We start from the raw sequence: 19048 nt of genomic DNA on the forward strand, positions 1-19048 counted from the left end.
AGGGTCTGAACCACTTTTCTCATCATACCCATCCCATCCTTTCCACCTCTGTAAAAGAAACTAACAGTAACTCAATGGGGACAATCCCTTCACAATGTATACATATATCAAATCATCATGTTGTACACTTGAAATACTGTACAATTTTGTCAATTACACCTCAATAATGTTGGGAGAAAAAACAACAAAAAAAAGTGTCTGTCTAAGCAATCGGAGACATGCAATAGGCTACAGGTGAGATCCAAGTGTTGGCATTTAACTCGAATTGGGGGAAGTTCTGAGAACTTGAACGATTTTCTCTTTAAAAATGAAAAAATCAAAAACATGTTTAAAACCCATGCTATTCCTATGGAAATTCACAGGACCAGAAAACTGAAATTTCAAACTCTGTTTATATGAAGTATGTGCATGTATCTGTATTTAACTAAAGTTCTCAAAAATGTCTAAGCTCAAACAATATGTTGCAAAATAATGTTAGAAATGTGAAGATATGGACCATATAGTCTACACTATAACACGTAAAAATAAAACAGATTTGGATTATGCTGTCATTTTTAATTTTAATAAAATAGATTATTTCATATTACATAGAGAGCAAGTCCATCAACTCATCATTGATAAAATTTTAGAAATATTTTCTATAAAAAGTTTAGTATTTGATTGGGAATGAATCCATTAGAACATGATTTCTATAGGTACAGTGTTCCCATCCTCACCCCCATTCTTATCAATTATGAGAAAATTTAAAAATACAGAAAAGTACAAAAAATAAGACAAGATATCCATATACCATAACCCAGAATTATCCAACATTTTGATATATTTACTTGCAGTCTTTTTCATTTTTAAGAGAAATGAATGTTTATATATAAAACTGAAGTCCCCTTTAATGAATCCCTACCCTAACCCTCCCCATTCATTCCCCACTCCACTCTTCACAGGCAACCACTATCAAGAGTTTGGTCTGTATCCTTCCAACCCACTTCAAAAACATTTTAAAAACATACATACATATATGTATCCATTACCAATATATAGTACTGAATTTTGTGAAAGAAGTTTTAATTTAAATTTACAAAAATGTCATCGTACTATATGTGTCATTCTGCAACTTCATTTTCCCCCCTCAACTTAATTTTTGAGATCCTTCTCTGTAATACATGTAGATCTCATTTGTTACATTTTACAGATATACAGTATTCCATCATAAGTTGTTTTCCATTTTGTTCCTGATGGGCATTTAAGTTGTTTCCAATTTATGGCTACTACAAATCATGCCACAGTATATAGCCTGGTATATATTTCCTGAGCATAGAAACTCAGAGAATTGCTAGGGATTTTTGTTGTCAGGAATGTTTCCCTACTCCCAAGGTCATAATTTTAGTATATATAGCTTTGTCATAGTCCTGCTTCTAATCCCTTTAGATCTTACCTTTGCATATAGTTCATGGTCTATTTTTTTTCCTTGGAGAACAAAATACCTCCAAATCATTTGTTAAATAGTCCCATTATCTTCTCACCTCCTGATGCCATTTCTATCATATTCTAAATTTTAATAAATGCATAGGTGTTTCCAGAATCTCTTCTGTTCTGCTAAAGCAATATTATAAAAGTCTCTTCCTTTCCAAAACTCATGACTTCTTTTTATTACACTGAAGATCTCCAGATCTACGCAGATAGCAATAAGCATGTTTTCCATTCCCAATTTTAGTGGTAATGTGTCTTAAGATTCAGCATTACCTTTGCTGGAGGTTTTTTCGTTGAGCACAGGATTTTTATCATACAAATGTCCTTCTCGGCATGGTGTCCCATAAGTTTTTAGCTTTTCTTTCCCTCATTGTGATGCTTTCCTTCAGAACAATTATTTCTGGTGTGCTAGGAGGTGTAAATTCCTGATGAATGCTTTCCCATTTTCAAGGTATTCACAGGGCTTTTAATGAGTATGAATTTTCTGATGTCTAATGTGGTGAGACTTCTGGCTAAAGGCCTTCCCACATTCACTACATTGATAAGGCTTCTTACCTGTGTGTATTCTCAAATGCAGAGCAAGGGTTGAGAACTGAGAGAAAGCTTTCCCACATTCATTACAACCATAGGGTTTCTCCCCTGTATGGCTTCTCACATGCACGGTAAGAGATGAGCTTTGAGAGAAGGCTTTTCCACATACATTGCATTCATAAGGTTTATCACCTGAATGAATTCTCACATGTACAATAAGTGACGTTCGTTGAGAGAAGGCTTTTCCACATTCATTACATTCATACGGTTTCTCTCCAGTGTGAATGTTTTGATGTTTTATGAGGTACTTCTTCTGGCCAAAAGCTGTTCCACATTCACTACATTTAAACGGTTTTTCTCCAATATGAATTTTCTCATGCTCAGTAAGATTTGATTTGCCACTGAAGGTTTTCCCACACTCCTTACATACAAAGGGCTTCTCTCCTGTGTGGGTTCTCTGGTGTCTGATGAGGTTTGATTTCTGAATGAAAGCTTTCCCACAATCCTTACACTCAAAAGGTTTCTCTCCAGTGTGAATTTTCTGATGCGTAAGGAGGTTTTCCTTCTGGCTGAAGGATTTTCCACATTCATTACATTCAAAGAGCTTCTCTCCAGTATGGGTGTTCTGATGTTTAATGACATACTGCTTTTGGCTGAAGGCTTTCCCACATTCATTACATTCAAAAGGTTTCTCTCTATTATGAAAATGCTCATGCTCTGTGAGATTTGATTTGTGGCTGAAGACTTTCCCACATACCTTACAGGCAAAGGGGTTTCCCCCACTACAAATTCTCTGCTGACTGAGGTGTGACATCTGAATGGAAGCTTTCCCACATTCACAAGGTTTCTCTCCAGTATGAATTTCTTGATGAATGAGGATTTACTTTAGGCTGAAGGTATTTCCACATTTCTTACATCTGTAGGAGTTCTTTGTGTATGACCTTTTCAATTGTAGGGTAAGGATTAAAGTTTGAGAGAAAATTTTACCATACTCAGTACATTCAAAGCTTTCTCTCCAAGTATAAATTTTCCACTACTCAGTGACGTTTTGTTACTGTCACTGGTTTCTCTCCAGGTGAATTTTCTTCTACTCAATGAAATCTGTCATCTAGCTAAAGGCTTTTCAATATTCCTTAGAAGCACAGGGTTTCGCTCCAGCCTGACTTCGACATTTAATGAAGGGTGATATGTGAGTGAAAGTTTTCCCACATTCAGTACATTCATAGGTTTCTCTCCAGTATGAACGCTCTGGTATCAGACGGGTTTCAAATTTTTTTTAATTGAAGGCATTTCCACACTGATTTACACTCAAAGGGGGTTACTATCATAAAGAATAAGCTGTGGCAGGATTTCCAAACTAAGTAAATTGATGATTCTTTCCTACACAACTTTCCTCATGATTAAATCTAAATTGTTTCAAACTCTTTCTAGGTAAGTTGATAAAGGTGTTGCCTTAAAAGGTGTAAAGTCTGAGATCAGAGGAAGTATTTTTCCAATTTTCTTATATTCACTGCTTTTTTCCTCAGTCTGTACTTTATTGGAGATGGATGCAAGTCTTGTTGCCTCTCTATCTGCTCATCATCTTCTCAGGCTTCTTCTAAAATGGAGTACAAAGAATGATCATTTAAAGGAGTTAATGTATAAAGTGCTTAGAACTGTGCTGGCACATGGTAAGCACTCAATAAATGTTAGCTTTAATTATCATCATTGTTTATGAATTTTCCCATTACTAGTAATAAAATTTCATATTGTGCTTTTTTGGGATTAACTCTGGTTAGCCCATCTCACAATATGAAAGAATCCTCATGACCAATGTCTCCAACTAACTTTCAAGAAGGAAACTCCTGTGGAGGATATCTGGGTAGAAAATTAACATTCATGGGTACATAAAGCTTAGATTACTCTTGAGAAATAACCCTTCCCATTTCATAATTCAGCAAATTAAATGTAACAAACAATGAAAAGTTAACAAATAGGATTAAAAATACGACTACATAAAACTGAGAAAGTCTACCTGGGATACCTAAGAAAAGGAAAGGAATAACCAACATCTTCTTCCTCCCAAAACCCCATTAAAATGAGAAGAAAAAAGAAAATGGTACAAACTCACAAGAAAACAGAATATGATAGGAGACATCAGTAAATACAGATATTAACAAATTTTTCAATATAATAAAGCACATGGAAGATTTTCAACACACAGCAGACCTGAGGAAGTTCAAGTAACATAAAGGTACTGCAGAAGAGGGGGCCAATGTCAAGCAAGCCAATTTGCGCCATGAAATATCAGAAAGACTCAGGAAATGGACGGAATCAAGTACCTCAAGAGAAGGAATAAAGGATGGTGCCCAAGAAAAAGATTGTATAAGGTGCAGCTGGACCTTGACCCTCCCAGTCAAGAGGGGAAAGGTCTATTCCTTGTATGAAATGGAAATTATTCTTTGCAGAAATTTAAACAGAGAAGCTCAACTCAAGGACTCCCAACAAACAAGGCAACAGGGCACAGGTAATACACTGAAATCAATGGAATTAAAACTATACATAACATGGTGAGACCTCCAGCACCATTCTGCAACTGAGGCCAAGACATGTTGGTAACCAGGTACATATACCCATAAGCAAGATATGAAAGAATCCTTCTCTGGGAGAACCTGAAAGGCCCATGAAAAACCTTGGCAGGACGCCCCTCCAAGACAGTATTTGTCACCTGTACCCATTTTTTTCACCAAAACAAAGGACCTGGCCCCACCTGAGTCTGTGAGAGTAAGGCAGTATAAGCTTTCTGCAGGGAGGAGACCTGGGATCCATGAGGCCTTATACTTTTGATCCATTAAAGCCTACCAGACGACAAAAAGCATCCAATACAAGAAAGCTTAAGATCACCTTTTAGTGAATCATTCTTTTATTTTTTTTTTAAGATTTTATTTTTCCTTTTTCTCCCAAAGCCCCCCAGTATACAGCTGTGTATTTTTAGTTGTGGGTCCTTCTAGTTGTGGCATGTGGGATGCCGCCTCAGTGTGGCCTGATGAGCAGTGCCATGTCTGCACCCAGGATTCGAACTAGCAAAACCCTGGGCCGCTGAAGCTGAGCACGTGAACTTAACCACTCGGCCATGGGGCTGGCCTCAGTGAATCATTCTTAAACATGACCTTGCAGCCAATATTCCACACACATTTGAGGAACTCCACTATCATGAAAGACAGAGAAACATCAAGAGAAAAAGAAAGTCTGATAAAAGGAAAGGCATAGCAAACAACAAACCCTAAAACCAATCAGACAGTTACAAGAAGATTATTTTATCAGTGAAACAATAACAGGGTTTTGTAAGCAAGAAACAAAAAGTTCCCTTAGAAACTAAAACTATGGGGAGGGGAGAAGGGAAGGTAGACTGTATTATCATTCACCAGTAACAGAGTCATCTTACTGAAGAAGGATTTATATTACTTAACCCTAGCAAACTCAGGCATGGCCAAATACCTTGTTTGGCTAATAAAATATGAGCACAAGTAACAGTATCATTTCCTGATAGAAGCTTTAAGAAGACAAATTTAGAGGATAAACCAAAGTAATATAATAGCTGAGTAAAAGAAGTTCCAGAAAATAAAAGGAGAAAACTGACTAGAGGAAATATTCAAAGAACAGAAAAACTTCTTGTCCTCTAAAGCCACGAATTTCTAGACTTAAAGGGCCCACTCAGTACCCTCCACAACGAATAATAAAAGATGCATAACTAGACACACCACTATGACATTTCAAAAGGAAAAATAAAGAGGCTGTAAATGTTTTCAGAAAAAAAGAACATGTATCATTCAAAGGAACAGGAACCAGAATGGCATCAAATTTCTCAACAGAAACAGGGGAAGTTAGAAGACAAAATTCTGAGGGAAAAATTCTAAGTTTAGCCTATCAATCTAATGGACAGTCAAAGGCATTTTTCAGATATGCAAATGATGAAAAATTTTACCTCAAATCCACCTTTCCTCTCAGGATGCTACACGCTACTAAAAGATGTGCTCCACCAAAATTAGAAGACAGAGAAGGCAACAGATATAGGATCCAAAAAAGAAGAGATGTAACCCATAGGGAAAATAAAGAAAATTCTTTGATAATGGTGATGAGAAACTACAAGATAAGAGGTGACTATTGAGTCAGAGGATAACCTGTCCAGATTGGAGCAGGAGAACAAAAATTCTAGGAGTAATATCTCCATGGGGAAAAATGGGAAGAGATTTCCCAATGCATTTGACCATGTGGAAACTAGTATTGAGAGGGCTTGTAACTATTCTGAGGAAAGTCCAAGGGAGTCTGTGCTAAATGCAGAAAACCAAGGAAACAAACAAAAAGTGCGGCAAATATCAATTCCACAAAAAGCAAAAAAAAGTATAAAAATAAGTGTAATTTTATACAAATACACAAGTACTTCTACTGTACACCAAAGGATGATAGCTGTCTCAAGGAAGAGTACTTGGGCAAATCATTTACGTTGTGAGCTAAACTAGCCAACCTTTTTCACGGAGCACCATTAATTTACTTTAAATAAATTAATAAATGATTGACTTACAAACTAGAGCTATTTAGACAGGTATTATTTGGCAGGTACTTTGACAGAATGAAGTGAGAAAATCATTTCAAGGAAAACAAAGGACAGCATATGTTGCCAATGATAAAATTTGAGTTTTCAAGCAAAAATTAGCATTTCAGAAAACCTATATCTTCCCTTCACCAGGAGATGATAGCTTCTCAATTCTTCAAAGACTTTTCTAATGCGATCAGTAATGATATTAACAAATATGTTTTGATATTGTATAATAAGATGTGTCAACATTTGAAAATTCTGCAGAAATGAGAATCCAGCTGTCCTCTACTAAACCAGACAGTAGATATTTACAAATCTGCAATGTCGCTTTTCTCATTAAACTTTTTTAATTTGGAAAACTGTTATTTTTATTAAGAAGTGTAATTTAAGTTCCCATGTAATGGGATCATTAAATAAATAAATATTTTTCAAAGTTTCTCAATTTTACTTTTAAACAACATAAATATCACTAAAGTCCACAAAAACCAAAGGTCTTTGGAAGTTCCTGAAGTTTTAACAATGTAAAGGTGACTGCTAATTCGTATGGAGTTTCCCTTTGTGACGATGAAAATGTTCCAGAATTAGATAGTAGTGATGGTTGCACAACTTGTGAATATACTAAAAACCACTGAATTGCACACCCTAAAAGAGTATACTTTATGTTATATGAATTATATATCACTAAAGCTGTTATTAAAAAAAAAAAAAAGAAACCTAAGTTACTGAGACCAAGAAGTTTGACAACTGCTACTCAAAACGTTTCTTATTATTCATTCAACAAATACCTTTCTCTCTTCTCCTATGTGCCAGGCACAGTTCTAAGCTTCAAGGGATAAACAGTATTGAACAAAACTGACAAAATTCTCTGCCCTAATCAAGTTTACATTCCAGTGGACAGAGACAGATAATAAACAAATAAATAAAGGAGATGATTTGTCAAAAAGTTCTAAGTGCTATGAAAAAAAATTAGAGAAGGGGTAAAGAATTTCAATTTTAGATATAGTGGCCTCTGAGAAGGAAAGATTCAGGACATGAAAGAAGAGAGTGATCCTTACAGACATCCAGAGGAAGAGCATTCTAAGCAGAATTTAAAGTTCACAGGCCCTGAGGAACAGCCTGACAAGCGTGTTAAGTATACAACCAATGAGTCACAACTATGCATAGTATGTTCTTCCTGTCCTTTGGCTTAGCCTGACCTCTCCTATTTTCAACCTCCTTAGAATCTACAGAACCTCCTGGAAGCAGCTCCAGTAACATGCCCCTAAAAAGACTTCTCCAATCTTGTCTCTTATTTATAAACATCTTTCCCCAGAGCTTCTAATCACAATTGGATTCACTTTTCCTAAAATAAAAGTGTTCCATATGAAATATTTTTAAACCCAAATTCGTATGTACTTAAAGGTCTTAACATCCTAACTATACCCTGAGATGCTGGATTTAATGGCTCTATTCTTTTCTTTGAATGGCTGATAGTACATATTATTAAAATAGTGGGGGCAATATCAAGCGGGAAAATAAGGGAGGGAGGACAGTTTAGATTTTAAAGACTAAACAGACAACAACAGACAACAGACAACAATCAGAAGGGAGATCAACAGAAGAGCAACTAACAGGTTTAAATGATGAGTGTAACCTGAATAGGAAGAGCATTTTATAATCAAAGGCTAAGATTCAAATTCAAATTCAAAGATTTTATAGAGAGAAGGAAATATGTTCACATTTATATTCTTATGGTTAGTATGTCCTCTCTTGATTACACTGAAGTGTATCTTTTTAAAGGCTTGACTGACCATATCACAAGGATCATGAGAAAAGAAATAATCCAGACATAATATGAAACAGGTTTGAACTGATCTCTAGACCTGAAAATAATGAACTGAAATCTCTAATTTGGGTAGGAAATTAATGATTTAATCATCTGACACAATGAGAATGAAATCAGATGCTGTTTATCCTATAAACACATAAAATTATAGCAGGCAAGATAGAAAGGCTGGAGGTGCCAAAATAAAAATTGATATCATAAAAAGAATTACTTCTAACTTCAGAATGGATGCATCCTTTCTGGGAATTAATTTATAAAGGGAGGGAGGAAAGGCAGAATGCAGTGTTCTAGGAGTCATCTCCAGTAAGAGGATAGAGAGAAGAAAAAATAAAAGCAAAGGACAAAGCAGCACTATGAAAGATAAAGCAACATATCAGGTGATCAAAGCACCAATCCAACAGAAGTGGGACAGAATTCCTTGAGGGGTTACTCAAACATAACACAGATTCTTTCCTCTCAAATGGTAAAATAAAGACATCTCTGCCCACTTTCCATGTCTGAGAAAGACAAACAGAAACAGAAAAAAAGGAAAACTGCACTGTTGATAAGAGTAGGAAGCAGCCCCAAGGCTACTGTCTTATGAGAAAGGATCTGAGTAGACAGCTGCCACTGCTGTTTTGAAATAGAGCCCTCAAGCACAATGCTTTCCAAAAACATAAGGCACAGCCTCAAGGGCCAAATTACCACCTGCTTGTTTTTAATAACAGAATCCAGGAATGCAGGCTCCATCCAGGAGACATGGTGGACTCACTGGCATCCCTGAAGGTAGGAAAAGCAGGAATGAGCAAGGAAATGCAGAGACACCATCACTGAATAAAAAAGCCTCTTACTATAGCAGAAGAGAAGAGGTCAGAACTTTCTGTCTCCCTAAATTCCTGACTTGTATATCCAACTGCCTGCCTGAATATGCACTTAGATGATAAGGAGACACGTCACAATTAAGAAGTCCACAAGAAAACTCTTGATCTATCTCCCAAAATTCCTGATGTCTTTCTATCTCAGTAAATGGTAACTCATTCTCTTCCAGTTAAAAGCTTGGAGTCCTCAATAACTCCTTTTTTCTCTCATAACTGACATACAATCTATCAGCCAATCCTGTCAGCTATTCCTTTAAGATATCTTAAAAACCTAACTTCTTGTCACTAGCTCAACTACTACTATATTAGCGTCTGAGTAATCTCCTAGCCCTGGCCGCTTCTACCTTATTTTCTATACATCAGCCAAAATGTAATTCTGATCTTATCACTCCTCTGCTTAAAACCCTTTGATACTTACCCAAATCACTCAGAATAAAGGCCAAAGTCTGTGATTTGGCCTGTGAGCCAACCAAACTGCCTCTTATTCCCTTTTGCAGCCTGCTGCCCTGATCACTATTCCTTGAACAGCAAGTTCCGGACTCAAGGCTTTTAAAATTTTTTGTTCCTTCTGGCTGAACGCTCTTGCACCAAATACTGCACACCCCACTCTCACACTCTTTAGATCTTTTTTCAAATGTCATCCTGTTGTTGAGACCTTACCCTGACCAACTCACTTAAAATTGTAACTCCCAATTGGCCCTTCTCCATGCCAATTTTCCTTGATTTTTCTCCATAGCACTCACTGCCATCTGACAGAATATATTTTTTACTTATTTACTCATCATCTGCCTTCCCCAGTTAGAATATGAGCCCGAGGGAGGTATTTTTGATTGCTTTGATCACTGACATTTCCCTAGTACCTGAAATGGTGCCTAATACACATCATTCAATAAATACTTGATGAACATATGAATAAACCATGTTGGCAGAAATATAAATTGGTTTACTCCTTTTGGGAACAATGTGCCTATTTGTATCAAATCTATAAATAAACATAACTTTGACTCAGCATTTCTTCTTAAATTATTACACAGTTGTATCTGCATCTCTCTGCAAAGCAATATAAACAGGTAAATGCACTTGTGTCTTTAATAGCATAAGCCTGGAAACAACCTAGATGTCCATTAATAGGAGACAGGTTAAATAAATTATGTGATGGTAGAGAATCTCAGAAAAAAAAACTACACAATACAATACATACCATCATATATATGAAAAGGAAAACTGAGAGCTTATATATACTCATATTTGCAGCAGAGATACAAAATATATGCTGGTTTATTCACAGACTACCTCAAGAAGGATACATGAAACTCTTAAAAGTGACTGCCTCTCTGAAAAAGAACCATAGGACTGAGGACCAGAGGTAAGAGAGGACTTTTTCACTGTATAATTTGATGTTCAAAAATGTTTACAAGTTCATGTTTTACATTAAAAAACAAATACAGGTTCATACATTCATACAGACACACACAGCAGACAGACAGAACTGATTTCTAAGGCAACAACTTCTGAGAGGTATATGGCGGTGGAAGTGAGGGAGGCAGGAGTTTGTTGATGTATAATGGGAGAGGTGGATAAGAAGACAACAGGAAGTATGATTACAGATGTAAAATATAATTCTGAGGCATTTAACCCCTGAAAGAATGAGAGAAAGTGGTAATAGAAAGGAACCTAAATGTCAGACAATACGTAAAGACTTAAGACCTATAAAACACAATGCATGAGGAAAGGAGTCTATATACATGGGGGAATATGAGACTGAGGGCGTTAATGAAAAAGAGAACAAGCACACAGAGGCAGTACAAATGAAGTACAAAGTGCTGACATCCAGAATAGAGATAAGACAGGCACCAGACCCTCTGAATCTGACGATGAAGCAGAATGCTAAAATAGAGAAAACGATAATTGGAAATGCCATTCAAGTATCTCAAGAATTCATACCAAGTGATGCTTGAAGACTAGGGCCTATTAGAAAACAGCTTTAAAAGCCTTCCAGAGGGGTCAATGCTGACTAACCAACTGCAACCTGCTTGGTTGTCATTCACTCACCTGGACAAATTTCCTATCCACTTCTTTTCCACCACTCAGAGCTGTCTTCTTGTTCCAACAGAGGATCACAAACAGCTTGTTCAGTTTACAACCTGCTATTGGGGAAATGATACAGCACTAGAATGTTAATGCTGGGGCCAAAGTACCATCCTGGAACTCAGACTGAGCCCTGGAGCCTTCTGAAGAACGAGGAAGGTGCAGTTTCCAGGGATGCAGAAGGAAGCGGCCCTGTGGAAAAGAACAAAGTAATGACCTTTTGCCTTAGAGATTAAAGTACACACAATTATATGAGCAAAGGGACTAAGATTATTTGAATCCTGAATTTCAAAGCCAGACTCATTCAATCATGTAAGTCTCCACACATCCAGAAATGGGGGAAAAAAGGGGAATTTACTTTCAGAATTTTACTTACATAGGAAAACTGTTCATGCCTCACGTGACTGGCTGCTATTGTTCTCTAGCACCACTCTCCTGCATACGTTCTTGAGTGGATTTTAACTGCGGCCCTTGTTCCTGGATGAATTCAATACTCACATCTAATACTACAGCAACATACGCCTATCAGAACCAAGCCACAAGGACACAATGTGTAGGAAGTTGTTCTGACAATATTCAGGAATAAAAACTCAGAAAGTTTTCCTGGAGTCCTAATATTTACTTTTTTTGTATTATACTCTGAGTAAAACTATATATTAGAAATGTCCTGTAAACATAAGTTCATCCAGTCATTCAAAAAAAGACTTTAAAAGACACTATTAGGACAACTGACAAAATCTGAATATCAACTTTGGATTAAATAATAGTAAGGTATTGATGTTAGATTTTCTGGTTTTGATTACTGTACTGTGGTATGAAAAATAATGTCCTTGTTCTTAGAAAATTCATGCTGAAGTATTTATAAAGGGAGCATGTGTCCAACTTAGTCTCAAATCGTTCAGGGAAAAATTACACACATACATATCGGCAGAGAGAGAAGGAAAAATAAAGCAAAAGAGAAAATGCAAATGGCGAATTTGGGTAAGGTTATGCGAGAGTTCTCTGTACTATTCCAACTTTTCTACAAAGTTGAGATCAACACATACTACCTGCTGTGTGTGTTGAAAAAGCTCGGTCACCACTTTGTACTGGAGTGTGGCAGAGATGGAAGGCTTAGAGCCTGATTTAAACAGTAATGTACACAGAGAGAAACATGAAAGAGTGAGTTGCCCAGAGACAATCTGCAGGAGGAAGGAGGTCAAGTTTGATATTCTGGATATTCAGAGTGTCAGGTTTCTGAGGCACATGCAGGCAGATATATCCATTAGGCAACTGCATATACAGATGAGGAACTTAGAATAGGCCTAGCATGGAAATGGGAATTTGTTAGCTGTCAGAATATCACTGCTCCTGAACACACAGGTGCACTGTTACTGTGACTGCTTATAGAGAATATACACAGTACGTGAAGATGGTCAAGGACAGAATCCTAGAACATCAACATTCAAGGAGGCAAGGCAAGGTTTCACAGGAGCATGATGGCTGCTTAGTTTTGAATCATGCAAGTACTTCTCCTGAAACAGTACAAAACATCAATAATGGCGGTGGAGGGGGAGGGAACCAAGTACTCAATCCATATACTCTATCTTTAGTGAAACTAGTGGAGAGAATATATATTAACTCTAAATATTCATTCTCAGAGTGAGGGATTCACCCTGAGCGAAAATTGTTGTAACTGAATCTAACAACGAACAACAAATCTAGGGACAGAAAAACTCCCACACTCCATGTACCTCTGCCAAAGGCAGACCCAAACAGGAGGCTAAACAGGAAGTTGCAAAGAAGCCTAGGAAGAACTGAGAATGCTGAGGGGGATTCTAAGGACTCACAAGAGTTCAGAAATCTGCAGCTACTATTTCCTTACAGAATGAGTAGGCCTCACCCTAAGAAGGAACTGATGAAAGCAAGACCTAGATTAAACAGAAAAGGACTGCAGGGGGAAGGAGAAAGAGCAGGCTTCTAAAAGTGAAGGTAAGTACTATGAAAAATTGTGGGAAACAAAGAGTCAGAGATAGAAGTTGACCTCAACCAGGTTAGGGTCATCAAGCCAGAGAAGGTACGGAAGTCCTTTGCTTTAAACACTAGAAGAGGAGGTATGTGAACTTGGAAGCATAGAATGTTACTATGCCTCCTTTTTCCTGGTACTTGTCTAAGAAAATCTATTTCATACAAACATGAGTAAGACAAAATAATTTGTCTGTGTCCACACAAGGATACTGTAAGAAGAGTGAAAATGAATAGCATAATTTACCAACAGTTAATAAAAAATAACAGTTAAATAAACTCATCTGAAAAATACTGCCACAAAGCAGACAATAAAATGAAACACAACAAAATGAATCTTTAAAAAAAGACACAAAAACTTTAAGAAGCAAGCAAAGCTACAAAAAGAACACAAAAGATAAAACAGTAAAAAAGATAAAACTGAGTAAAGAAATGTCACCCAAAAGAAGGGAATGGAAAGAAAACAGAATAGGAAAAACAACTTACTGAGCATCTTATTTTTGTTCTGTTTGACTTTTCTTTTAAGACTGCAGTATCAGAGTTCAAAGGGGTTTTTCTTTCCTTGATTAATGTGATCTTTCCTGGTTGTTACATCTGGCCTCAGCCTCAAAAACTTTTTGTTTCTACTCACATCCCTGAGACCCAAGCAGCATGGGTAATCTATCTGTGTGTGTGTGTATATACATATATGTATATACTACATGTATGTAATTGTAAACTATATCTGACCACAAAAGCTAGCATTTTATCTAATGCAAAAATACTGGAGGCATTTCTTTCTTCTTTTTTTGAGGAAGATTAGCCCTGAGCTAACATCTGCTGGCAATCCTCCTCTTTTTACTGAGGAAGACTGGCCCAGAGCTAACATCCGTGCCCATCTTCCTCTACTTTTTTTATATGTGGGACGCCTACCACAGCACAGTGTGCCAAGCGGTGCCATGTCCGCACCTGGGATGCGAACCAGCAAACCCTGGGCCGCCGAAGTGGAACATGCGAAATTAACCGCTGCACCACCAGGCCAGCCCCAAGGCATTTCTATTAAATTCTAAATAAAGATAAGAACGCCCATTGCCTCAATTAGTATTTAATATAATTATAAACAATAATTCAGTAAGTTAAGCAGGGAATAAAAAATAAGCTTCATATTTAACACAACAATGACTCCATTCATAACAGCAATAGAAAAGATAAAGTACCTAGAAATAAACTTAGTAAGAAGTATCTAAACCTATATGAAGAAAATTTTTAAACACTCCAGAGAGCCCAAAAGGAAAATGGAATATATTATGTACAGGAATAGGAGTATTTAAAATCATAAAGATCTAATGTCCCTTTCCTCTAAGTTATTTCATAAGTTTAATGCAATATCAATAAATATAAGTGTTTTCCCCTAGAACTAGACAAGCTCATTCTAAAGTTTACATAGAAAAATAAATAAGCAAGAATAGCTAGGAAACTCTGAAAAGGCAAGCAATAAGGAGACGAGCAATACCAGGTATTAAAACAAAATTATAAAATCTCAATGATAAAAAGTTAAATATTGGTACATGAAGACAGACTGGAAGATGGATGAGAACATAAAGTCTACAAATAGACCTAATACATACAAGAATTCAGTATATGATAAAAATGAAATTTTAAAATAGTAAAGCTAAGACTTTTTAACAAATAGTGTTAGAAGAACTGAGTAGCCAATTAGAAAAAGATAAGCCTTGATGCATACCTAATATCATATGCCAGGGTAGATTCTAAATGAATTAAAAATATAAATAAGAAAATGCAATCCTATAAAAATGATAACCTTGTAAGGATGTGAAAGTATAGGTGAAACCTGGAGTGGGAAAGGCTTTCTGACTACGACCATAAATGAGAAGACTGATAAACTGAAGTACATAAAAATAAAAACCTCCTGATTCTGCAGTTTAGAAAAAGAAATGACCACCGTGAACAATGTCAAAACACAAATTTAAAACCTGAAAAAACCTGCAACTCATTTCATATAAGGCTAACTTTTCTAACAGCTCCCAAAAGAAAAAGACATCCCATACAAAAATGTGGAGAAGGATGTGAACAGACAATTCCAATAGATACATGTGGCCCTTACATGTATGGAAGATACCCAACCTCACTCATAATGAGGGATGCAAATTAAACCTACACTGAGATACCAATTTTCACTTATGCCTTTGGCAAAAAAAATCAAATAGTCAATACTACACTCTAAGTAAGGTTCTAGGAGTCAAATTGGGACAGAAGTCAACTTGAAGAAGCATCCACTGGCTAAAACTGTGATAATAAGAGTATCTGAGAAAAACTAGCTGCAGTTATTAGAACACAACTTTAAAATAGTACTTAAATAAGAAAAAGACAGGAAAAATTTGACACAATTTGAGGTTGCAATCAAATAAATGTAAAAGGAAGGAAAAAGTAAAAAATCATCACTTTGGAACCCATGAAGAAATTACTGATTCAGCCAAGGATTATTTATCGATGTTAAAATCATCCATTAAATGATTGATGGGAAATAAACATTTGTATGGGACTAAAGTAAAACTATTCAGATTACATTTTGGCCCTAAAAATACAATCACTAATGGTGGACCAGTCATACAGTTATGTCTCTTCTGATGTTATGCAATTGAAAGGTCACCTCTGATGTCTTCTGGCCAAAAGTCAGTCACAATTGGAACTTTTTAAAAACATCATCAGAGGTTCTGAATTAGAACCATGAAAAAGTAACCACAGAAATCAAAGAACACATCTCACGGAGGTAGTGATGAGTTTCTAAAGATGAACACAGAAATCTAACTTCCTCATTCCAGCTATAAAAGGAAATGTCAAAAAAAACACAATACTTTAAACACGGAAATAAGAGTATCTACATATCTGAATCTTTCAGAAATTTCTACCAGAAACAGTATGAATGGCTGTATTATTTCTGAGGATACACTATTTTTCAGATAGTAGTAACAGGACTGTTTAACATTTATCCAGTGCTTACTACATACCAGGCACTATTCTTTAGCACGCAGAACTCCCTGATCTACACAACCAACTACCTGTGAATCAGATACTATTATTTTCTCTGTATTACTAGATGAGAAGCTGAGGCACAAGTACCTGCCTAAGGCCACAGATGTACAAAGCAACAGAGGAATGAGTTAACAGAGGGAGTCTGGCTCCACGGCCTACGTCGTCCTTTAAAAAAAAAAAAAAATCACTTTAACTTTTGTATACTAAATTCACAGTTAGAAAACAAACCAACATAAAAATACTTGCCTTTGCCTTATCTATCCCAGTACCACTATCCCAAAAAGAGATAGCAGCTTTTATTAATTTCTTGTGTATCTTTTGAGTTCTTTAATGGAAACAAATACAAATACATATTCTTATTTCTCTTTTCTTAATACAAATGAAGCATATCATACATTCTCCATCTTGTTTTTTCTCACTTAACAGTACATTTTTGAGTGATTTCATTTCAGTGTCAGTATATAGTTTCCTCTTCATTCTTTTGTAAAGCTGTATATTATTCTGTTGTATAGATGCATCACAATTTTATGAAACCAATCTCCTACTGATGGGCATGAATAGTTTCTAATCTTTTTTTTTTTTTTTAAAGATTGGCACCTGAGCTAACATCTGTTGCCAATCTTTTTTTTTTTTCCCTTCTACTTCTCTCCAAAGCTCCCAGTACACAGTTGTGTATTCTAGTTGTGAGTGCCTCTGGTTGTGCTATGTGGGACGCCGCCTCAGCAGCCTCAGCATGACCCGAGGAGCGGTGCCACGTCCTCGCCCAGGATCTGAACCTGCAAAACCCTGACCTGACAAAGCAGAGCGCAGGAACTTAACCACACGGCCACGGGGCCGACCCCTCTAATCTTTTTCTATGCCAAACACTGCTGCCATCAGCAATCTCGCACTGATATCATTTCATGGAAACGCAGGTACATTTGTAGGACTAATTTCCAGATGTGAAATACCTGAGTCAAAAAGAAAACACATTCGTATTTATTATAGATATTGCCTGATTTCCCTTCACAGGCCTGCTTCAAGCTGATACCAACACTATTGTAATTTCTGAGGATTTATATTTTAAAACGTCACTGTTGGGCTCCCACCTCCCCACATCGCAACTGCTTTTCTTTTTCAGAGTTTTACTGGTTAATCTAGCTTGTTTATTTCTCCATATGAAGTGCAGAATCAGCTTATCTAGATCCAAAAGAAAAAAAACCGGAGACAATTTTATTAGGATCACATTAAACGAATAAATTTACTTAAGTTTGCACACTTCTTTATGAGGTCTTCCTATTGAAAAACATGGTATATCTATCTGTTCACATGTTATAACCCTTAGCACTTTAAAATATTCTTTTCTAGTCTTTTTGAATATTCCTTAATATTTTATTTTTTATTGCTATTGTAAATAGCGGTATTCTTCTATCATGTCTTCTAACCGGCTGTTGTTTGGCTATCTGAAGGCTATTGATTTGTAGATATTAAATTTGGTACCCAACTACTTTAACTCTTATTATTTAAAATTTACGCGAAGGATGACTGTGAGCGGATTCCTTAGAAAAAGCATCTTTGCAGACACATGTATTTTCATTACTTCACAAAATCCATACAAAGTGGGAACACCTCGATTCATTTAGGAGTTAGGACACCTAGAATCGAGTGTAGACTCACACGATTACACTCTAAAAAACTGCAACCCCAAGTTCTCTTCAAAGAATGTGGATCAATGTGCCTAACCTCGAACTCCAAACCCTTGACTCCCTAATCCTGGGCTTTCTGCGCCACACGACACTGCGTCTCGATGTGTAACGCTGATATTTTGTCCAGCACTTAACAGCAGCCCTATTAAAATACCCCAAAGATCAGGAGATCGGAGATCGTCTGAACCAGACTCCCACTAACGAAAAGTTCCTTTAAAATATTGTCTTTAAAAAAAAGAAGAAATCACGGGGATTTCCATTCTAGCCCAACTAAAAAGAAATGCGTTTTAATATAAAAATCCATTTTTAAACTGTTTTCCACTTAGCTTTTTCCCCCTTCAAATCTTCCAGTAAAACAGACGCCTCAGGAAGATGGCACCGTTATTATCAGCACTTTCGACAAGAGAAGCGCGGCTCAGATGTTATTAGCTCAAGGCTGATCTCCTGCATCTCCCTCTCAGACTCGGCCACCCACGATCCCGCACCCAGCTTCTCACTCCGTAATTCCGAACATCCGGTCAAACTTGCGGTCACACACGCTCCAACCCTCCTCAGAGGCCCCCACCCCCACCCCACATGGAGTCCTGACGCTTTTAAACCCACTCCCCACCCCGCGCCGCGCCCCAATAGATCCGGAATCCTTCCCTTCAACCTCCCGGACCCCACCGGCCCAAGACGCCCACATCCCACCTCCTACTTTGGCGCCACGTGGAGCCAGGGGCCGGACTGACCCGCGGACAAAGACCAAAATGTCCACTCGTTGCGCTGCGCTTGCGCACTTCGAGGGCGAGTGAGCACTCCCAGAAGTCTCCGCGACGCGGCCTGCGCGGTCACCGCGACCAGGCCAGGCTGGTTGGTATCTGATTACCTTCTGTCAACAGCAAGGCCGCTTTTCCGGCCTTGGACTACATTTCCCTTAAGGCTTTGCTGGTTGACACTCAATCGCTCTCTGTCTCTCCCCCGCGAAGTTGGCTGCCTCTTC

The 19048-nt window shown here is 37.2% G+C and overlaps 1 protein-coding gene across 4 annotated transcripts; it reads right to left on the reverse strand.

The window, feature by feature from the left end:
- Positions 1–546: 546 nt before the first annotated feature.
- ZNF146 (zinc finger protein 146) lies at positions 547–19033 on the reverse strand. Of its 4 annotated transcripts, XM_046681279.1 has the most exons (4): positions 18757–19033; positions 16469–16546; positions 11309–11536; positions 547–3595 (listed from the first exon to the last, which is right to left on the reverse strand). In XM_046681279.1, exon 4 carries the CDS (start codon positions 2810–2812, stop codon positions 1934–1936), a length of 879 nt encoding a protein of 292 aa, XP_046537235.1. In that variant the 5' UTR covers positions 2813–3595; positions 11309–11536; positions 16469–16546; positions 18757–19033; the 3' UTR covers positions 547–1933. The 4 variants fall into 4 exon arrangements, with proteins under 4 accessions (XP_046537235.1, XP_046537236.1, XP_046537234.1 ...); XM_046681280.1 differs by lacking the exon at positions 16469–16546 and having other exon boundaries at positions 18764–19033; XM_046681278.1 differs by lacking the exon at positions 16469–16546.
- Positions 19034–19048: the final 15 nt, after the last annotated feature.

Source organism: Equus quagga, chromosome 13 (assembly GCF_021613505.1).
Source record: "Equus quagga isolate Etosha38 chromosome 13, UCLA_HA_Equagga_1.0, whole genome shotgun sequence".
NCBI lineage: Eukaryota > Metazoa > Chordata > Mammalia > Perissodactyla > Equidae > Equus > Equus quagga.

Excerpts from the sequence above, each read along its gene's own strand:
- ZNF146 (XM_046681280.1), bottom strand. The coding sequence starts at position 2,812 with ATGTCACACCTCAGTCAGCAGAGAATTTGTAGTGGGGGAAACCCCTTT.